This window comes from Callorhinus ursinus, unplaced genomic scaffold, assembly GCF_003265705.2.
Source record: "Callorhinus ursinus isolate GAN/ISIS: 27379988/994484 unplaced genomic scaffold, GSC_fseal_2.0 scaffold20, whole genome shotgun sequence".
Lineage (NCBI taxonomy): Eukaryota > Metazoa > Chordata > Mammalia > Carnivora > Otariidae > Callorhinus > Callorhinus ursinus.
In genome coordinates, this window is record NW_027397082.1 from 6,270,918 (window position 1) to 6,292,833 (window position 21,916).

The window sequence follows — 21,916 nt, forward strand, 5'->3', positions numbered from 1 at the left end:
AAAGTGGAACACTCCTATACTGTTGGTGGGAATGCAAACTGGTGCAGCCACTCTGGAAAACAGTATGGAGGTTCCTCAAAAAGTTGAAAACAGAGCTACCATACGATCCAGCAATTGTACTACTGGGTATATACCCCAAAGTTACAAATGTAGGGATCCGAAGGGGTATGTGCACCCCAGTGTTTATAGCAGCAATGTCCACAATAGCCAAACTGTGGAAAGAGCCAAGATGTCCATCAACAGATGAATGGATGGAGAAGATGAGATATATATACAATGGAATATTATGCAGCCATCAAAATGAATGAGATCTTGCCATTTGCATCGATGTGGCTAGAACTACAGGGTGTTATGCTGAGCGAAATAAGTCAGTCAGAAAGACATGTATCATATGACCTCACTCATATGAGGAATTCTTAATCTCAGGAAACAAACTGAGGGTTGCTGGAGTGGTGGGGGCTGGGAGAGATGGGGTGCCTGGATGATAGACATTGGGGAGGGTATGTGCTATGGTGAGCCCTGTGAAATGTGCAAAACGGTTGAGTCACAGACCTGTACCTCTGAAACTAATAATACAATATACGTTAAAAAAAAAAAAAAAGAAGAAGATAGCAGCATGGGAAGAATGAAGGGGGGAAATCGGAGAGGGAGATGAACCATTAGAGACGATGGACTCTGAAAAACAAACTGAGGGTTCTAGAGGGAAGGGGGTGGGAGTATGGGTTAGCCTGGTGATAGGCATTAAAGAGCGCACATTCTACATGGAGCACTGGTGTTATATGCAAACAATGAATCACGGAACATTACAAAAAAACTAATGATGTAATGTATGGTTATTAATGTAACAATATAAAATTTTTTTAAAAAATGAGCTATTAAGCCATGAAAATACATGGAGGAAACTTTAATGTATATCATTAAGTGAAAGAAACAAATCTGAGAAGGCTACATACTGTATGAGTCATCTACATAACATTCTGTAAAAGGCAAAACTATGGAAGAAATAAAAGATCACTGCTTGCATGGAGTTAGGGGAGACAGATCAATAGCAGAGGCACAGGGAATTTTTAGGGCACTGAAACTACTCTATTTAATACTGTAGTGGTGGGTACTAGTCATATATACATTTGCCAAAGCCCACAGAATGTACAAGACCAAGAGTGAACACTAAGGTAAACTTGGATTTGGGTTATTTTATTTTATTTTATTTAAAAGAAAGAGTGTGTGGGGGAGGTGGGGAGGAGCAGAGGGAGAGGGACAAGCAGACTCCAAACTGAGCATGGAGCCCAATGTGGGGCTTGATCCCAAGACCCTGAGACCGTGACCTGAGCTAAGATCAAGAGTCAGACACTCAACTAAGCCACCCAGGCACCCCGGGATTTTCGGTTTTAATAATGTGTCAACATAGGTTCATAAATTATAATAAATGTACCAGCCTGGTAAAAGGTACTGACAATGGAGAAAGCTATGCATGTATGTAAGGGGTATAAGGGAAATGTCTGTACCTTTTGTTCAATATTGTTTTGAACCGAAAGCTGCTCAAAACACTAAAGTTCATTACAAGATGCCTCGGTGGCTCAGTCGGTTAAGCATCTGCCTTCAGCTCAGGTGATGATGCCAGGATCCTGGGATCAAGTTCCACAACATGCTCCTTGCTCAGCAGGGAGCCTCCTTCTACCTCTGCCTGCCACTCCCCCTGCTTGTGCACTCTCTCTCTCTCTGACAAATAAATTAAATAAATAAATAAATAAATAAATAAATAAATAAATAAATAAATAAATCTTATTTTAAAAAATCCATTAAAAAAATCCAGATTGACAAAACAAGTCAATGAAAAGATTAAAAAATAGTAATTCAGTATCTTTAAAATTAAGAAAAAAACTAAAAATAATGAATTAAAATAAAATAACTGAAATTACTGATAAATTAGAAAGTATTTCACATTAAAAATATATAAACTGAAGAGTGATTAATCTGAAACTTAGTATAGTTAGAGCACAAGTCTCTGAAGAATAAAATCAATCTCTACATTATGTAATTCTTTCCCTAGAGAAAAAAATAGTATTGATAATTTTTGGTATCTAAAGAATACTTAATTTTAGGGTGCCTGGGTGGCTCAGATGGTTAAGCGTCTACCTTTGGCTCAGGTCATGATCCCAGGGTCCTGGGATTGAGTCCCGCATTGGGCTCCTTGCTCAGCAGGGAGTCTGCTTCTCCCTCTGCCTCTCCCCCTGCTTGTTCTCTTTCTGTCCCTCTCGCAAATGAATAAATAAAATCTTAAAAAAAAAGAATACTTAAATATAATAATTACTAAATATTTTATATTAAAACTGGGATTTAATAGCTCACAAATACTATTCATATATTTTCCAACAAATCCAGAAATAGTGCCTCAATTATCATTTGCCAAGATGGGGAGGTGGCACCTGTGTGTCTCAGGTGATTAAGCAACCAACTCTTAATTTTGGCTAAGGTCGTGATCTATGGGTCATGGGATCACACTCAACGCCGGGCTCCATGCTCTTTAGGGATCTGCTTGAACTCCTCTCTCTCTGCCCCTCCCCCAGCTCACGCATGCATACACATATGCACTTTCTCTCTCTAAAATAAATAAATAATTAAAATCTTTTAAAAAAATAAAGAAATGATGGGTACACAGTAAGTAAAGAACACTGGTTTTTTAGTTATAGAAACCTAGATGGAAGTTCTACTCTAACACTAATTAAATTGTGACCTTGGACAAACTAACTCTTATAAGTTTCCATGTCCTTAAGAGTAAAATGGGGATAATAATACTACCTAGTATACAAAATTATTGTAGGAATTAAATACGAGTACCTAGCCCAGAGATAGGCATTTGGTAGAGTTCAATATATGTTAACTATGATGATGACAGTAATGACAGCAATGAAAAAGAGTGAAAACATAAAAAATAGAGGATATTATATTTGCACCTGCAAATGTCAAAGCAAGACAAAAAGATAATGATTCGAAAAACAGATTACACTGGAATATTTTCAATCATCTATCTTTCTTCCTAGAAGTAACGGTGCTGCACTGGGGCCACCAGAAATGAATCAAACTGGCATGGCACTGTATAGCAGTAATTCATCTTAAAATGCACATGCATTTGAAATGTGTCCATATTTTGATAAAACATCTATACATATACCAGACCTATGTTCTACATTAAAATGTTGAAATTTACTGTACTTTATTTTTTCACAGAAGGTTAAGTTGGAACATACTAGGAGACTATTTATTTCATCCTCTGATATTTTAAGATAATTTTTAATAATAAATAGAGAAGAATGAAACAAATTGAAAGTTTAAAATACATTTTCTTTCTTTGGTATTTAAGTCTGTTTATTTCTATAATTGTTTCCAACTTATAATTAGTATATTCTACACATTAATTTGATACTCTGTTCCTTACTGTGCACTTGTTTTATACTAACATCTGTACAGTTCTCTACAATATGCACATCTGTACAATGTGTTGAGACCTAGTCTTACCATCTAGAATTAAAACCACTTAACTTTGCTATTGCCTTATATCAATGTAATAACCAAACTGGAGATCAAGGACTATACTAGTCTCCTAAGAGACAGCCTCCAATGAGAATAGCTCTAATAAAAGAGATGGAAAGTATGCAAAGGCTTTAAGAGATGAATGTGGATAAAAGAACAAATTGACCCAAACACCCCACAGACAATTCACTAAACTAATACCAAAAGACACACTTAATCAATACCTTTCATTTAAGGTAATTCAAATGAAAGTGCTTTAATTAAGGATGCCAAGCAAGGTGCCAAAGGAACAGTAATTACTCATGGAAGGATATGCTAACTCCTGTAAAAAAAAAAAAAAAAAAAAAAAACACCCTAAAAGTCAGTACTTTTACACAATAAATGTCTGATTATTGCTTAAGGCACAGTCCAGTGTAGAGAGGTGGAGTTGGGGAAGACATCTTGCTCCATGCAGTCTTCCAGGACTGAGCTGTTCCTGAGCTTCACAGTCTTTCAGGTTCTCATCCTCCTTTCCACTGCACTACTGAATGCGGGCAAAGAGGATGTGAGGCACAGAGATTTTTAGGGACCAGGCCTGGAGTGACGGACATTACTTAATGTTTATTGGTCAGAACGCCAAGTACATGACCTCCAACCTAACCAACAGTAACTGGAAAACATAGCCTAGTTGTGTTCAGAAAGTTTTCACAATTGATAACTAAATGAAATACAATCCAGTACGGTTCTGGGGCTTAGAAAGATTTATTTCAAAGCTAATAGATTTGGAACTATATCCCTAAAAATCCAAAAGTTTTAAATGCAGGAAGACATACTCCAAAAGAACCCACACATTTTCTTGACATGAGGGGTATTTTTTACTCAAGTTGGACTTCTTACCAGGACAGCATCTTCCTGGAGAGCTGGAGGTAGATAGTATTAAATCTGTTTTCACATAGGGCAAGCTTAAAGTGAATTAGTAACCTGCTTGCTCAACTGATATGTTGAGATTTATGGCTTTATGGTATCTCACTGAATAAATGTTTTTGGAATAAAGCAAGCATAGGTGTTCTCAAATACCTTATTTCTTGGCTCATCAGCACAAATAAACCATTAGGCCTATCTGTAGTTGTGACTACAGTGGGCAAAAATGAGCTAGAAAATTTTAACAATATTTAGTGTTAGTATTTGAAGACTGTATTCACCAGCTGTTTATCCAATTGTGTTTATGAAGCTAATAATCTATATGCAAATTAGATGGAGTATAAAAAGGCAGGCTGTACAGCAAATGATTCCACTGTATTTTTTGTATAATAACTTAATGTAGATTAGGGCACAGGGATGAAACAGGTACTATATTTCCTCATTCCCAATATAGAAGACTTTTAAAAATGACAAGAGAAATTGGGAAAAATAAAAATCCTCAGATACTTGTTTTATAAAGCCTCTGCTATGTGCCAGAAACTAGTCTAGAAAAGAAAGCACAAGTTTGATCTTCCTAAAATGGAAAAGGCATTGACATCATCCTCTGCCTCCTTCCCACCAAAACAAACAAACAAACAAACAAAAAGACTAGATACAACAAAATAGAAAAAATGGAAAAATGGGTAATAATCTTAGATATTGCTGGCCTAAAGGTAACCTGGGGAGGAAAAAAAATACTCAGGAAGACTATCTTCCTACTGCAATATTTCCCAAAGTACATCAAGGACTTTTATTTCACAGTCACCTAGAATACTTGTAAGAAAGCAAAAACTTTGGTCCCCAAGCTAGAATTTAAGTCACCATATTTCTAGAGACCTTTTTCACACTAATTTTGAAAACCAGTGTCTTGAGCCTAACATAAGTAGCTATGAAAAAGCCATAATCAGTAAAGAAAAAAGGTTATACGGAAAAGGATATTCAATTATGAATTTACTGAATTAAAAGATCCTGCGTAGTGACCCATATCTCATATAATTATTTTATAATTCCAAACGTCTTTGAGAAATTTAATCTTCAATTTATTGTGGGGAAAAAAAGTAAAATATGATTCTGGATCAACCAATCAATTTTTATTAACCTACCAACATAATATCTAACAATACTATCAATATATATAACTTTCTCAAGAAGTCATTAAATTGCTCTAAGATCTTACGTGCAATAAATGAAACAACAAAAGTTCTTTGGCTAAAGAAAAACACAAAATGATGAGGTAAGTGGTTCTCAATGGAGATAAATGTTAAGTGTAACAATTAGTTATCTCCATAATTATGGATTTCTTTTTCTTTAAGATTTTGTAAATTTATTTAGTTGACAGAGAAAGAGAGTGCACAAGCACAGGGAATGGCAGGCAGAGGGAGAAGCAGCCTCCCAGCTGAGGAAGAAGCCTGATGTTGGACTTGATCCCAGGACCCCAGGATCATGACCTGAGCCGAAGGCAGACACTTAACTGACTGAGCCACCCAGGTGCCCCAATAATTATGGATTTCTAATGGAATTTACTAAAAGGGCTAAAAAGGATGCCAAGGATAGCAGACATCCTGAGTGCACAAGGCAACTCCACAAAACAACAAAAAATAATTGATCCAAAACCCACGTAACTTTTGAACAACATGGCAAATGAACAGGTTTTTGTTCATAGTTATTTGAGCCTAGAACTTAACTCCATTTTACGTGTAAACACAGAGTAGCTTTGCATGTTTACAACAAACACTGAATTGTCTAGAAATGCAACTATATGTGACTTGAAAATACACCATACACAATTTTGATCGGAATTTAACAAAAATGTGTTCATCACTTGAGAAAACCTCATCACTGATAGCTATATACAACACACATCTTTGAGTACGCCATATGTCTAGAGAATATCTGAGACCCCTTTTAATAGACTAAGAACCAAATATTATTAGTAGTATCAACTTATTAATAGCACTGGATTTCATTAATAAAGTGATTAAAGTTATATTATTTCTATCCTACACATTTTTTTAAAATCTGTAGCACTATAATACAAAATCTTTGTGGTAGAAATTACATATTAAAATTATTTACTTGGGGGCGCCTGGGTGGCTCAGTTGGTTAGGCGACTGCCTTCCGCTCGGGTCATGATCCTGGAGTCCCGGGATCGAGTCCCACATCGGGCTCCCTGCTCGGCGGGGAGTCTGCTTCTCCCTCTGACCCTCTTCCCTCTCATGCTCTCTATCTCTCATTCTCTCTCTCTCAAATAAATAAATAAAATCTTTTAAAAAAAAATTAAAAAAAAATAAAATAAAATTATTTACTTGGGGGTTGCCAATCGTTTTTCAACATGGGACTCTTAACATGCTCCCAGAAGCCTACAATCCAATTCTATTGGCTCTAATATTACTGTATCTTTTTCCAATCTGTCATCTATTTCCTAAAATCTATGAAATGACATAGTTTCCAAAGTCTTTTTAAATCTCAGAAACTGAATGAATGCCTTGACATGTGGTGGGGCTTCAAGACAGAAAATATATTTTCTGTGACATTTCATCATAATCCTGTCCATATTTTAACCACTCAAAGATCCTGCTCACATTTGAAATATAATACTTCCTCATTTTCTCCATTTCAACAGCCTGTTATTTGTCTTGGCATGATATCTCCAGTTTCTGACTTACCATCTTGATTGGATCCAGAGCGAATGAAAGGAATTTCAGAGACCTCTTCCACTTGGCCCTTTCTACCTTAATGGCTCACTTCTCACAGGTCAAAAAGCTAATATGAGGGTCCACAAGAGACTACATATATTCATTCCAATTATGCACTCAGAGACAGGGAAAATTACCACAGAGTGAGTCTGCAGACCCAATATAATCAATTAAACAGATTTATACCAAAATTCCACTTATTACCTAGTCCCCATAAGTTCCCATTTTTACAAAGGGGCTATGACTCTTCATCTCTAAATGCCAGTAGCGATCTCTAATTTTCAAGATAATTAATTATGAAAAACCATAAAGTTCTAGAGAACATTATTCCATCCCCATTGAGAATCATTGACCTAATAATGTTTTCTTCTGCCCAACCAAAATACTTTGACCTTCACATTTACTGTGTACAAGACAGAAGAACATTTTACTGACTTGTTGGAATTCAGATATTTCCTGGTAATTAGAATTAGATTAGAAAAGGTCTAATAAGGGCCAATCTGGAAACATGTTTTTTGTTTGTTTTTCTTTTTTTTCTTCATTTGCAGTTAAAATTTGTCAATGGTATCTTCGGAAGTATTAACACAACTTCTTAAGATACATAGTAGCAATATTGAAAAGATTTTTTAAGCAAATAAATTAATGATATTTTGGTGATTAATATCAGTCCAAATACCTTATCCAAAGCCCTTCAGAAGTATCTGTGTTCCTTTTCCTGTGACCAATTATCTACTAAATGACTTGAGGTCCCAATGATGAAACAGTAGAGGAATATTTATTGTGTCTATCGATGAGATGGTATGGGTGCTTCTTCAACTTTATTTGATGGGTGCTGGGACCCAGAGATTCAGATTGGAATCATAAGAGTGAAGATTCACAATTTGCCACTGGGACAGCTGACATCAACCTTCTGCTTACTGGTTCATGATTTTTTACTGGCAATATAAGTCAAACAATAATCTACTTGGCTGTCAGAACTCACTTAGGCATTACCACAAATTCCTGCCAACCAACACACCCCGTTAGCCATCTTGTCTTGCTAACTGTTAACGTAATTAAGAGTTAGGTGCAACCACTTGTCCTTTACTATTCTGGAATCCTAACATACTCATTGACACTGGGGAGCCCAGCTGACTGGTAATATTTTCTCTTGTCTACCATGGCCTATAGACAACAGCCACCTGAAACACTGAGTTTCAAAGACTCCAGAGCTCCCCTTACAATTGTACTCTTTATTATCTTAATGAAGAAAGTGTTCTGGAAAACCTCCAAGAAAATAGAATCAATTAATGTCTATCTGATATTAGGTAACATATGTGTTCCAATACCTCCAGATTCCTGAGTTTTCTGACTCTAAGGCTCAAAATTTCCTCAAGACAGTTCCAGCATCTCCCCACCTATTTACTAGAGGCAATCAGCATGCCCACATTTTAAAAAGTCATCAGCAACTACAGGTATATCACTAAGACATGAAATCCTGGATCATAGAAGAGTGACACCATATCAATAAATTCTCCCTCCTCCACTCTTAGATTTCAAGCTCCCTGATCCATAACCCTCAAGGTCCACTCTCATATATACACTGCTGATTCTGCCTTGGCCTATTTCTCAGACCCTGCAACGTTTTCAGTGATAAGCTATCTCTTACCTATCTACAGCAGAGACTGTGTCCTCCCAGTCATGCTACACTGAGACCTGACACTTGTTACGGATCTGAAGACAATAAATGCAGGCAGGGTGCACTCTGGAGGAGGACAAACATCTTTTTATGAAACATAAACATCAGGTGCAATCTTTGCATTGTTGCCAGGGAAAGGGAAGCTGCTTTACTCTATCAAATGACAGAAGACTCCTACTTCTACCCACAAGTCTTCAAGGGAGTGAATCTAGGATTCAGGGCTCTGAGATCATACTCATAAGTAGCCCACTGTATGCCTCAAACTCTCATGCCTTCTCATCAGGCAGTGACTCTGGCCTGGGGGAACTGTCACAGCTGATCTTTGAGTTTCATTTGCAGCCAGCCAAACTTATGATTAAATCCTGGGCATAATTTTCAACGTACTCTGCTCTGTAGCTGTAGAAGGTAAAGGTCTTCAAATGCTGCCATGAAGACCATGTGATGTTCACAGCATGCCCTGAGTTGATGGAAGGCTCCTTCTTTAACGCTTTATGGCAGTTAACAAAAGCCAGCCAAGTCCACAATCATAGTTACCAACCCCCTAACGACTTTCAAGTTCTAAAGTTGCTGCACAAACTAGCACTTCTCCTCCAACCTATACTTCATCCTATCAAACACAGTTAATATTCTCAATAATTATACTATAGCACACCAGGATAACCACTATTCCACTTACCATTAGCATTATAGTGTTTATTGCCACCTGATAAGTCATCTAACTATAACATCCCCTGCTGAAGGTCTGTTACCAAGAGCCACTTTGAGTAGCAACTGCCTTAGTTGGAATTACCTCAGTAGCAGATGTCAAGATAGGATGAGGGTGCTTGACAAGGGCAGTTATCTCAGGAAGCACTGTGACACAGTGGGAAATGTAGGACAAACTCTCACCCTTCATTGGTTTAGGATGGCCCACTTTGGCATAAACTATCTTACCCTTCCTGATTGTAGTACGCAGAAATATGTACCTCTGGAACTAAAAGAGGAACAAAGATCCTCATACTTTATGTGGAATACTGGAAAGTACAGGAAAATCCACTATAGCTTTGGTGAAACTATGATAGCCAAGGGAGATAGCAAGATACATCATAAGTATCTGCCACAACATTTTACCAAAACTTCTTTTACCTATTTTTATTTTATTAAAATAAATTATCTCCCACTGAAGAACACCAGTTTCTATCACAAGGGTTGTTAGAAGACTGAAGAAAAAAAAGGTAACTACCGACCTTACACTATTAAACTGAAAAGGAGTGAGAGACCCTACATTTCACAGAATGCAAATATGTGTTACCTTCACATTGTAAAACTGATAAATTTTACAAAAATAAGACACTCTGTTTTCTTTGACGTCTGCATGTTGCTCCTCAAAAGTAAACAATTTTCACAGAGAATACCACCTCACTCATTACATATTTATAGTATAGTTCATATCTCCATTAAATCATGTTTTAAGTGACCATTTCTGAGTTCCAGCTTTGGTTTAGGTCAGAGCCAAAACCCTGACAAGATAAATAATGTAGTACCCCTTTGAATGAACATTTTGGCCCCATAACTGAAGCCCTGTTCACTGTGTCTGCTCTTCCCCTCTCCCAGCTTACGGCCACAGGAAATGCATTCTTAAAAGGGTCTCCATTTTCTTCCTTGAGCAATTGGTGGGGTGCATGGGAAAAAAAACTCTAGAAACGGTGTGGACCCCCCCAATTCCTGGGGCCCCCAGGAGCTCCACACTTTATGGACCGTCCAAACTTGAGCAGCAATCTATCAACTACCTAGCTCAAGTCTTCCATGTTTCCAGTTGGTTTCACTCCAGGTAAGCCGGGGTCCCTGTCTCATCTCTCCCTGAAAGTTCTTGTTTCCCTTTAGATTTTTGGCTATTTGTTTACCCTGTAATCTCAATTCTCCAATGATTTCCAGAAAACTCATGGATTTGCAGTTTGCCCGGCTCTTGTTTCTTTCATTGTAAAGGTGGGAGCAATGCTCTTCCCAGCCCTCTATGTCCTTGAGCAAAAGCCTGAAATGCTATAACCTTTTTCATTTTCACTCCCTTGTTCTACTGATATAGTTTCTCCTTCTGTTTACTATATTCTCCACCCAGAAAATTTTACCTCCTCCTTCAAATTCCAGCATAAGTATCCTCTTCTCAAACTTTCTTGATCCCTCCAAGGTAAATTAATCCCGCCCTCTTCAGTACTCTGTCAATATTTTCTTCATTCCAAACCATTATAAACTTATTGAACAAGTACATTGTGGTACTGATGACATGGTCCCCAAAGAATTTCATTCTAGCAAAGGATACAGGCGAGTGCACACATAATGCAAGGAAAAATTAGCATATACGAAGAGAACTAATTTTAGTTTCAGAAGGTCATGAAAAACACACAAGATGTGATGTACGACTATATATTTAAAGCCAAACAAAAATCGACCTGTGAAGATGGAAAGGTTCCCAAGCATTTCAAATCACTGATACAGGAAATTAGTATATTATATTTTGGCTAGTGTCTCCACTGTTAGCCTGAAAGATGCATTCAGCAAAAAATATGTGATATTCATCTTCATTAATAGTACAAGTACTTGGAGCAAGATGGCGGACGAGTGGGGGGCGGAGCAAGATGGCGGAGGAGGAGGAGACCTGGATTTCCTCTGGTCTCAGGAATTCTGCTGAATAGGGATCAAACCATTCTGAACACCTACGAACTCAACAGGAGACCAAAGAAGAGAGTAGCAACAACTCTCTGAACAGAGAAGCAACCACTTACTGGAAGGTAGGATGTGTGGAGAAGTGAATTCGAGGCGATATTTGGGAGGATAGACGGCGAGGAAGGGGGCCTCCGCCGGCCGCTTCTGGCAAGTGATAGAGCCGCGGAGCACAAAATCGGAACTTTTAGAAGCCAGCTCTGCTGAGGGACGTTGCTCCAGTGGCTAAGCTGGGGGTGGAACCCTCGCGGGACAGTGTGGTCTCAGGAACCTCGGGAGTCACAGAAAACCCAGGGGTGCCTGAGTGCAGCAGAGGTCCCAGGTATCGGAGCGGGGAAGCCGGCTGCAGAGACAGAGCCAAGGAGTGGGCTCTCAGCTCGGGGTTGCCATAAACTGTGATCCACGGCCCAATCAGGCCACTGCTCCTCCAGCAGGAACCCAAAAAGCGGCAGACCCAGGGAGACTCCCCTTCCTCCCCGGGGAGGAGCAGCGAGGGAGCACACCACAGGGCTCTGCTGGGTTTGGAGACTCCACACAGGGTCAGGTGCCAGAGATAGAAACGCTCAGTGACAGGCCGGGTGAGCACAGAGTGTGGCCAGAGACCAGGGAGACGGGAGTGACTGCTTTTCTCTGGAGGTGCACAGAGGAGCGAGGCCCCGAGTTCTCAGCTCCTCCGGGTGGAGATTGGGAGGCCACCATTTTCACCCTGGTCCTCCAAAGCTGTACCACAGCTTGCAGGGAACAAAAGCTCCTGAGAGCCAACCCGAGCAGCTTGCTTAGCCTGGACCAACAAGGGCGGGGCAATTCAGCCTCCGGCAAGACATTTGGAAACCATGGCAACAGGCCCCTCCCCCAGAAGATCAGCACGAACAGCCAGCAAGCCAAGACCAAGTTTACCAATAAAGGAGAACGGGAGAACTCCAGCGCTAGAGGAATACTGCACATAGAATTCATGGGTTTTTTTTTACCATGATTCATTAGTTTTTCAAAGTTAATTTTTTTAGCTGTTTTTTTTTAATTTTTCTTTTTCCCTTTTTCAACCAACATCTTATCAATCCCTTTTTAAAAAAAAAAAGCATTTCTTATTTTTCATTTTTAGAGTCATATTTTATCCCTTCATAGTAGTTACCCTTATTTTTGGCATATATATATAAGTTGTTCTCTTTTTAAACCTTTGAGATACAGTTTCTTCTAACACATCAAAATATACCCTAAATCACTACTGTATGGCTTTGTTCTAGTCTCCTGCCTGATCACATTCCCACCCTTTTCTTTTTCTCTATTTTTTTTTAAATCTTCTTTCTTTTTTCAAAAAACTTATCAATTCCTTTTATAAAATCTTTTATAATTTTCATCTTTACACTCATCTTCCATCCCTTCATTGTATCAACCCTTATTTTGTCCATATATAAGTCTTTCTTCCTTTAAAATTTTAGGAGTCACTTCTTTCTAAGAGACCAAAATACGCACAAAATCTAGTATGTGGCACTGATCTATGCACTAGTCTGATCATATTTGATCATATTCGGGTTTTTTTGTATTGTTCTGTTTTTGTTTTTATCTTTATCTTTTTGGTTTTTTTCTTTCTTTTCTCTTTCTTTTTTCTTTCCTTCCCTTTCTTGTCCCCTGGTTTCAGGTCTTTTCGGATTTGTATACAGTATATTTGCAGGGGACGTTGTTACCCCATTAGCTTTTGTTCTCTCATTCATCTATTCTCCTCTGGACAAAATGACAAGACGAAAAAAATCACCTCAGCAAAAAGAACAAGAGGTACTACCATCAGGCAGGGAACTACTGAATACGGACATTAGTATGATGTTGTACCTAGAGTTCAGAATCATGACTTTAAAGATACTAGCTGGGCTTGAAAAAGGCGTGGAAGTTATTAGAGAAACGCTTTCTGGAGAAATAAAAGAACTAAAATCTAACCAAGTCAAAATCAAAAAGGCTATTAATGAGGTGCAATCAAAAATGGGGGCACTAATTGCTAGGATAAATGAGGCAGAAGAGAGAATGAGCGATATAGAAGACCAAATGATGGAAAATAAAGAGGCTGAGAAAAAGAGAGAGAAAAAACTACAGGATCACGAGGGCAGAATTTGAGAGATAAGTGATACAATAAAACGAAACAACATTAGAATAATTGGGATACCAGAAGAAGAAGAAAGAGACAGAGGGACAGATGGTATATTGGAGCAAATTATAGCAGAGAACATCCCTAATGTGAGGAAGGAAACAAGCATCAAAATCCAGGAGGCACAGAGAACCCTTCTCAAAAATCAATAAAAATAGGTAAACAATCCTACATCTAATAGTAAAACTTACGAGTCTCAGGGAAAAAGAGAAAATCTTGAAAGCAGCTCGGGAGAAGAGATACGTAACCTACAATGGTAGAAATATTAGATTGGCAATAGACCTATCCACAGAGACTTGGCAGGCCAGAAAGGACAGGCAAGATATCTTCAGAGCACTAAATGAGAAAAATATGCAGCCAAGAATTCTATATCCAGCTAGGCTCTCATTGAAAATTGAAGGAGAGATAAAAAGCTTCCAGGACAAACAAAAACTAAAGAAATTGGCAAACACAAAACCAGCCCTCCAAGAAATATTGAAAGGGGTCCTCTAAGCAAAGTGAGAGGCTAAAAGCAGCACAGAATGTAAATGGGCTAAATGCCCCAATCAAAATACATGAACTATCAGATTGGATTAAAAAAAAAAAAGACCCATTGATATACTGTCTGCAAGAGACCCCTTTTAGACCCAAAGACACCCCCATATTGAAAGTGAAGGGATGGAAAACTATTTACCATGCTAATGGACACCAAAATAAAGCTGAGGTGGCAATCCTTGTATCAGACAAATTAGATTTTAAACCAAAGACTGTAATAACAGATGAGGAAGGACACTATATCCTACTTAAAGGGTCTATCCACCAAGAAGATCTAACAATTATAAATATCTATGCCCGAATATGGGAACAGCAATTATATAAGGCAATTCATAACAAAGGAAAAGAAACACATCGACAACAGTACAATAAGTGTGGGGGACTTTAACACCCCCCTGACTGAAATGGACAGATCATCTAAGCAAAAGATCAATAAGGAAATAAATACTTTAAATGACACACTGGACCAGATGGACTTCACAGATATATTCAGAACATTCCATCTCAAAGCAACAGAATACACATTCTTCTCTAGTGCCCATGGAACATTCTCCAGAATAGATCACATCCTAGGTCACAAATCATGTCTCAAATGGTATCAAAAGACTGGGATCATTCCCTGCATATTTTCAGACCACAATGCTTTGAAACTAGAACTCAATCACAAAGGAAAATCGGAAAGTACTCGAATACATGGAGGCTAAAAAGCATCCTACTAAAGAATGAATGGGTCAAACAGGAAATTAAAGAAGAACTAAAAAAATTCATGGAACAAATGAAAATGAAAACACAACTGTTCAAAATCTTTGGGATACAGCAAAGGCAGACCTAAGTGGAAAGTATATAGCAATACAAGCCTTTCTCAAGAAACAAGGAAGGTCTCAAATACACAACCTAACCCTACACCTAAAGGAGCTGGAGAAAGAACAGCAAATAAAGCCTAAACCCAGCAGGAGAAGAGAAATAATAGAGATCAGAGGAGAAATCAATGAAACAGAAACCAAAAGAACAGTAGAACAGATCAATTAAACTAGGACCCGGTTCTTTGAAAGAATTAACAAGATTGATAAATCCCTGGACAGACATATCAAAAAGAAAAGAGAAATGACCCAAATCAACAAAATCATGAATGAAAGAGGAGAGATCACAACCAACGCCAAAGAAATACAAACAATTATAAGAACGTATCATGAGCAACTCTATGCCAGCAAATTCGATAATCTGGAAGAAATGGATGATTTCCTAGAGATGTATCAACTACCAAAACTGAACCAGGAAGAAATGGAAAACCTGAACAGACCTATAGCCATTAAGGAAATTGAAGCAGTCATCAAAAATCTCCCAACAAACAAAGGCCCAGGGCCAGATGGCTTCCCAGGGGAATTCTACCAAACATTTAAGAAGAATTAATACCTATTCTTCTGAAACCATTCTAAAAAATAGATATGGAAGGAAAACTTCCAAACTTATTTTATGAGGCTACCATTACCTTGATCCGAAAACCAGCAAAGACCCCATCAAAAAGAATTACAGACCAATATCCTTGATGAACATGGATGCAAAAATTCTCACCAAAATACTAGCCAATAGGATCCAACAGTACATTAAAAGGATTATTCACCATGACCAAGTGGTATTTATCCCTGGCCTGCAAGGTTGATTCAACATCCACAAATCAATCAATGTGATTAAATACATTAATAAAAGAAAGAACAAGAACCATATGATCTTCTCAATTGATGCAGAAAAAGAATTTGAGAAAATACAGCATTCTTGCTTGATCAAACCTCTTCAGAGTATAGGGATAGAGGATACATACCTCAATATCATAAAAGCCATCTATGAAAACCCACAGCGAATATCATTCTCAATGGGGAAAAGCTGAGAGCTTTCCCCATAAGGTCAGGAATGCGGCAGGGATGTCCACTATCACCACTGCTATTCAACATAGTATTAGAAGTCCTAGCCACAGCAATCAGAAAACAAAAAGAAATCAAAGGCATCCAAATCGGTAAAGAAGTCAAACTCTCACTCTTTATAGATGATATGTTACTTTAGGTGGAAAACCCAAAAGACTCTACCCCAAAACTGCTAGAACTCATACAGGAATTCAGTCAAGTGGCAGGATAGAAAATCAATGCAAAGAAATCAATGGCATTCCTGTACACCAACAACAACACAGAAGACAGAGAAATTAAGGAGTCAATCCCATTTACAATTACACCCAAAACCATAAGATACCTAGGAATAAATCTCACCAAAGAGGCAAAGGATCTGTACTCAGAAAACTATAAAATACTCATGAAACGAATTGAGGAAGACACAAAGAAATGGAAAAACGTTCCATGCTCATGGATTGGAAGAACAAATACTGTGAAGATGTCAATGCTACCTAGAGCAATCTACACATTCAAAGCAATCTCTATCAAAATACCATCAACTTTTTTTAAAGAAATGGAACAAATAATCCTAAAATTTGTATGGAACCAGAAAAGACCCTGAATAGCCAGAGGAATGTTGAAAAAGAAAAGCAAAGCTGGCGGCATCACAATTCCAGACTTCCAGCTCTATTACAAAGCTGTCATCATCAAGACAGTATGGTACTGGCACAAAAATAGACACATAGATCAATGGAACAGAAAAGAGAGCCCAGGAATGGACTCTCAACTCTATGGTCAAATAATCTTCGACAAAGCAGGAATGTCCAGTGGAAAAAAGTCTCTTCAACAAATGGTGTTTGGAAAATTGGACAGCCACATGCAGAAGAATGAAACTGGACCATTTCCTCACACCACATACAAAAATAGACCCAAATGGTTGAAAGACCTCCATGTGAGTCAGGAGTCCATCAAAATCCTAAAGGAGAACACAGGCAGCAACCTCTCCGACCTCAGCCGCAGCAACTTCTTCCTAGAAACATTGCCAAAGGCAAGGGAAGCAAGGGCAAAAATGAACTATTGGGACCCCATCAAGATAAAAAGCTTTTGCACAGCAAAAGAAACAGTCCACAAAACCAAAAGACAACCGACAGAATGGGCGAAGGTATTTGCAAATGACATATCACATAAAGGGTTAGTAACCAAAATCTATAAAGACCTTCTTAAACTCAATACCCAAAGAACAAATGATCCAATCAAGAAATGGGAAGAAGACATGAACAGACATTTTTCCAAAGAAGACATCCAAATGGCCAACAGACATATGAAAAAGTGCTCAACGTAGCTCGGCATCAGGGAAATCCAAATCAAAACCTCACTGAGATATCACCTCACACCAGTGAGAATGGCTAAAATTGAAAAGTCAGGAAACGACAGATGTTGGCAGTGATGAGGAGAAAGGGGAAACCTCCTACACTGTTGGTGGGAATGCAAGCTGGTTAGCCACTGTGGAAAACAGTATGGAGGATCCTCAAAAAGTTGAAAATAGAGCTACCATATGATCCAGCAATTACACTACTGGGTATTTACCCCAAAGATACAAATGTAGGGACCCAAAAGGGGTACATGCACCCCGATGTTTATAGCAGCAATGTCCACAATAGCCAAACTGTGGAAAGAGCCAAGATGTCCATCGACAGATGAATGGAAAAAGAAGATGTGGTATATACATACACACACACACACACACACACACACACACACACACACACACACACAGGAATATTATGCAGCCATCAAAAGGAATGAAATTTTGCCATTTGCAACAACGTGGATGGAACTGGAGGATGTTATGCTGAGCGAAATTACTCAATCAGAGAAAGACATGTATCATATGACCTCACTGATAAGAGGAATTCTTAATCTCAGGAAACAAACTGAGGGTTGCTGGAGTGCTGGGGGGTGGGAGGGTTCGGGTGGCTGGGTGATAGACACTGGGGAGGGTATGTGCTATGGTGAGTGCTGTGAATTGTGCAAGTCTGTTGAATCACAGATCTTTACCTCTGAAACAAATAATACATTATATGTTAAAAAAATTTTTAAAAAGAAGAAGATAGCAGGTGGGGAGGTATGAAGGGGGGGCAGTCGGAGATGGAGATGAACCATGAGAGACAATGGACTCTGAAAAACAAACTGAGGGTTCTAGAGGGGAGGGGGGTGGGAGGATGGGTTAGCCTAGTGATGGGTATTAAAGAGGGCATGATCTACATGGAGCACTGGGTATTATACACAAACAATCAATCATGGAACATTACATCAAAAACTAATGATGTAATGTATGGTGATTAACATAACATAATATAAACAAAATAGTACAAGCACTCAATAATTATTTAGCGATTTGAATGACTAGCTTTGCTTCCTAACAAGAATTTTTTTTTTCAGTATAAGCACACTGTAGAAAATAATTGCTTTAAGAATGATGATGATATTTTCACTGCCCAGTACTCAAAAGCCAAATAAATAAAACAAACAAAAAATAATGAATATAATTCTATCTAGAAAGGCTATCTACAAAATACTGTACAAATTAGTATTCCAATTTTTCCCTTGCTTACAAAAATCATAAATAAGAACTAGGGCAAAATGTACTTTCATCATTCAGAACTATATAATTTATTTTTCTACTATTTCATACATATGCCGAACCCTGTTACTCTGTATTTCTAAGTGTATACTCCCATGATTTCAATGAATTAATATACTGCTCTCACTTATCTAGAAATAAAAGTATCTTATGAAAGTACCACATCACATTAAAAGAGATAATTATTATAGATGGTTATATCACTTAAGCAAAAATATAGTACAAATTAAAGTTGTCAGTTTTAATTGATGAAATAATAGAATCTTAGAACAAAAATTAAATATTTCTTGTTTATGACCAGAACCTGATACATAATTCGTGGTAGGGGAGAGTGAGGCAAGAAGCAGTACAAATAAAAATGTAAGGATCTTGTTAAAAATTTATTAAGAATTTCAAGATGGTGATAGTAGTGCATTAAACCAAGCATGATGCCCTTCTAGGCACACACCCAAGGCGGCGGCCCTACTTACGAATTTTGTATTCATCAAAATATTAGTAGTATCTCTTTTAGAACACAGAACTCTGATTTTAATGCACTGGTATTGAGACCAAAATAGCCTTCATTAATGGAATTTCCCTAAGATCTTTATCCTTTCACCTCCTTTTAAAGTTTAGAGACTATGGAGAAGGAATAAAAAATGGTTCTGTTCACCTTCTCTGAAGTTGAAAACCTATGACACCTCAGTGGTTAGACAAAGACGTGATCATCTAACTTTAAATGTTTAAAATAATTCTACAGCAAATAATATATTTTCTTAAATAAAAAGAAAGAAAATGATCATTTTCCAAGTTAACAGACTTCTTTGGATATAAAAGTTTTAGAGAAACCTTTATCAATTTTTCATAATTTTACAGTTACTAGTTAGAGTTGATGATTTGTGTCAAATATAGTACATTTATACCTAATGTAAGTGCATTTATACAACTCCAAAACAAAAATTAATTTAATATTATATGGCATATATAAATTAGAAAAAAAAGAATGTTTAGATACCATGAGACAACTGCATTTTGGGGTTAATTTTTTTGAGGGGGAGGATAAATCTTGAGAATAACAATTAAATTATAAAAGGAGAAAAATCAATCATAAAACTATTGAAAGCTGAGTAACAAGAGTAAGTTCATGTCTAGTGAAAGAGAAAAAGAAGTATAAGGAACCACTTGAAAGGCTTAAATAACTACAGTTATAATTAATAATGACAGATTCAAAAGAAGGGCAAGAAACATATGATTTATTATTTAACAAACTATGGAAGATAATCATAAAAATAAAATAAAAATTTAATGTATGTGTTTTCCAAAAAAATTAAGAATGTTTCTTTTTTTAGAGAGATACCAAAGACAAACATATTCTATGGGTTCTGCTAAAGCCTCCACAAAACTGCCATTTTAAAAAGGCTTAACTTTTTATGAGAATTGATAAAATGCAAGTAAACTCCGTTTAAAATAATATTGGTTGCTTAACTAGCACAACACTAAACTTAAAAAGCAAAGCCTATACTAATTACTTTACAGCAAAAGTTCAACCCACCAAAGTTCAAAAAAGTCATTTTTACTTACAATTGGCATTGATCACCTTTGATTCCTTTAGTTGTGCAGAAACATTTTCCTGTGTGCATGTGACAAATATTTGCATGGCCACTGCATGTACAAGCTGTAAGTCAAAATGGAAATGATACTGAATATTCTCCATCACAAACATACATCACATTTCATTCAGGGTTTTATTTTTATACTGCGTATTTTCCCCTGACCATCGAAAAACTAGAGTTACCATATAAGTTATTTTTTATTAAAGGGAAGTAAATTCACTTATTTAAAAATTTTGTGAAACTCTTCAAAGTCTTTGGGGTATTCTGAAGTTTAGTATGGATCCAGGTATTATCCCATTCTTCTTTGGGCTGCTTCCCATTTCTCATTTGGTACATCTATTTAATGAAATGAATTTCAAAGAGCACAAGAGTTTTGGAGTCAAACAGTTTAGATTCAAAATGTACATATATAATCACCCAGCTACCTTGGGCAATTTATTTAACTTCTCTGCTTTAATTTATTCATCTGTAAAAAAACAAACAAACAAACAAACAAAAATAATACTTCGCTCTTAGTACTGATGTGAAGATTAAATGAGATCATGTATTTTTAAATATCTAACACATATTAAGCACTTAATAAATACAGCTATTACTTCTACTACTATTACACTGCCAACAAAAATAAAAATATAATTTGATATCATGTAAAAAAAAGCATGCCTCTTTATTGCCCCCAAATCATCTTATTAGGCTTCTGAGATCATTCTCAGTTTTAATATTCCAGAATATTAATTGAAACATTCCAGGGCATAATAGTTACACACAGTCAATTTGGTTCAGATGTACTCATTTCATCTTCTTACTTTGTTTTCCTTGTTAAAGAGTAGCATTCCAATTATTTGGGACACAAACTCCATACTTATTGTATCCAACATCCCAACAATTGGTAGGTTCTATTTCAGCGTGCACAATCTCTCCTATATCTGACCCCTCCTTTTCATTGTGGTAACCACTGTAATTGGTGGAATAGCATTGTCATTCACCTTCTCTTACTGACACTAATACAGTGATATATCTGATCTTCCTACCATTGGTATTTCTAGGCACAATGCATTTGACTATCCTGAGACAATCTAAAGAAAACAGGCCAACCATGCTACTAGCCCTTTCAAAAACCTTCAGTGAGAACTGTGTCCCTGCAGCCTCCAGCTAGTTAAACTACTCTCTGATATAAATGAAACAATGTGGCTTTTCCTTGATTTACATACATATATAAAAAGTAGTGAGTCACTGGTTTTAATCAAAATATAAAATATTCTAGAACCCTAAGCATCTTGCTAATTATGATTTTTTGCTTTGAAAAATATAGATAATTAATATAAAGTAAATACACACACCCCTACACAAACATATAAAGTACGTTTTGGTACTAGGTAGATTCTTAACAACATGGTTTTTTTGGCTAGAAGAAATTTCCATATAAAAGTATGATTCTTTTTCTTCCTAAAGAATATTCAAATAAATCAGCATAGTTTTCCTTTAAGTTTGTAGAATTAACTATAGAAACCCACGATGTGAGAATTGCAGAAATGAATGACAAGGTACAGTATTGCAGGGAATAAAATAAATGAACAGCGAGCAATTACGG

The 21,916-nt window shown here is 37.1% G+C and overlaps 1 protein-coding gene across 3 annotated transcripts in view; it reads right to left on the bottom strand.

Annotated features, from left to right (window-relative positions):
- Nucleotides 1-21,916, bottom strand: part of ATRNL1 (attractin like 1) — a 919,082-nt gene that overhangs the window by 600,632 nt on the left and 296,534 nt on the right. For all 3 annotated transcript variants that reach the window (XR_012381651.1, XM_025881114.2, XM_073904148.1), the window contains exon 20: nucleotides 20,294-20,387. Coding sequence is in view for 2 of the 3 variants with exons in the window: in XM_025881114.2 (XP_025736899.1) it covers nucleotides 20,294-20,387 (94 nt within the window). In the remaining variant the exon portion in view is untranslated. The remainder of the gene's footprint in view (nucleotides 1-20,293; nucleotides 20,388-21,916) is intronic.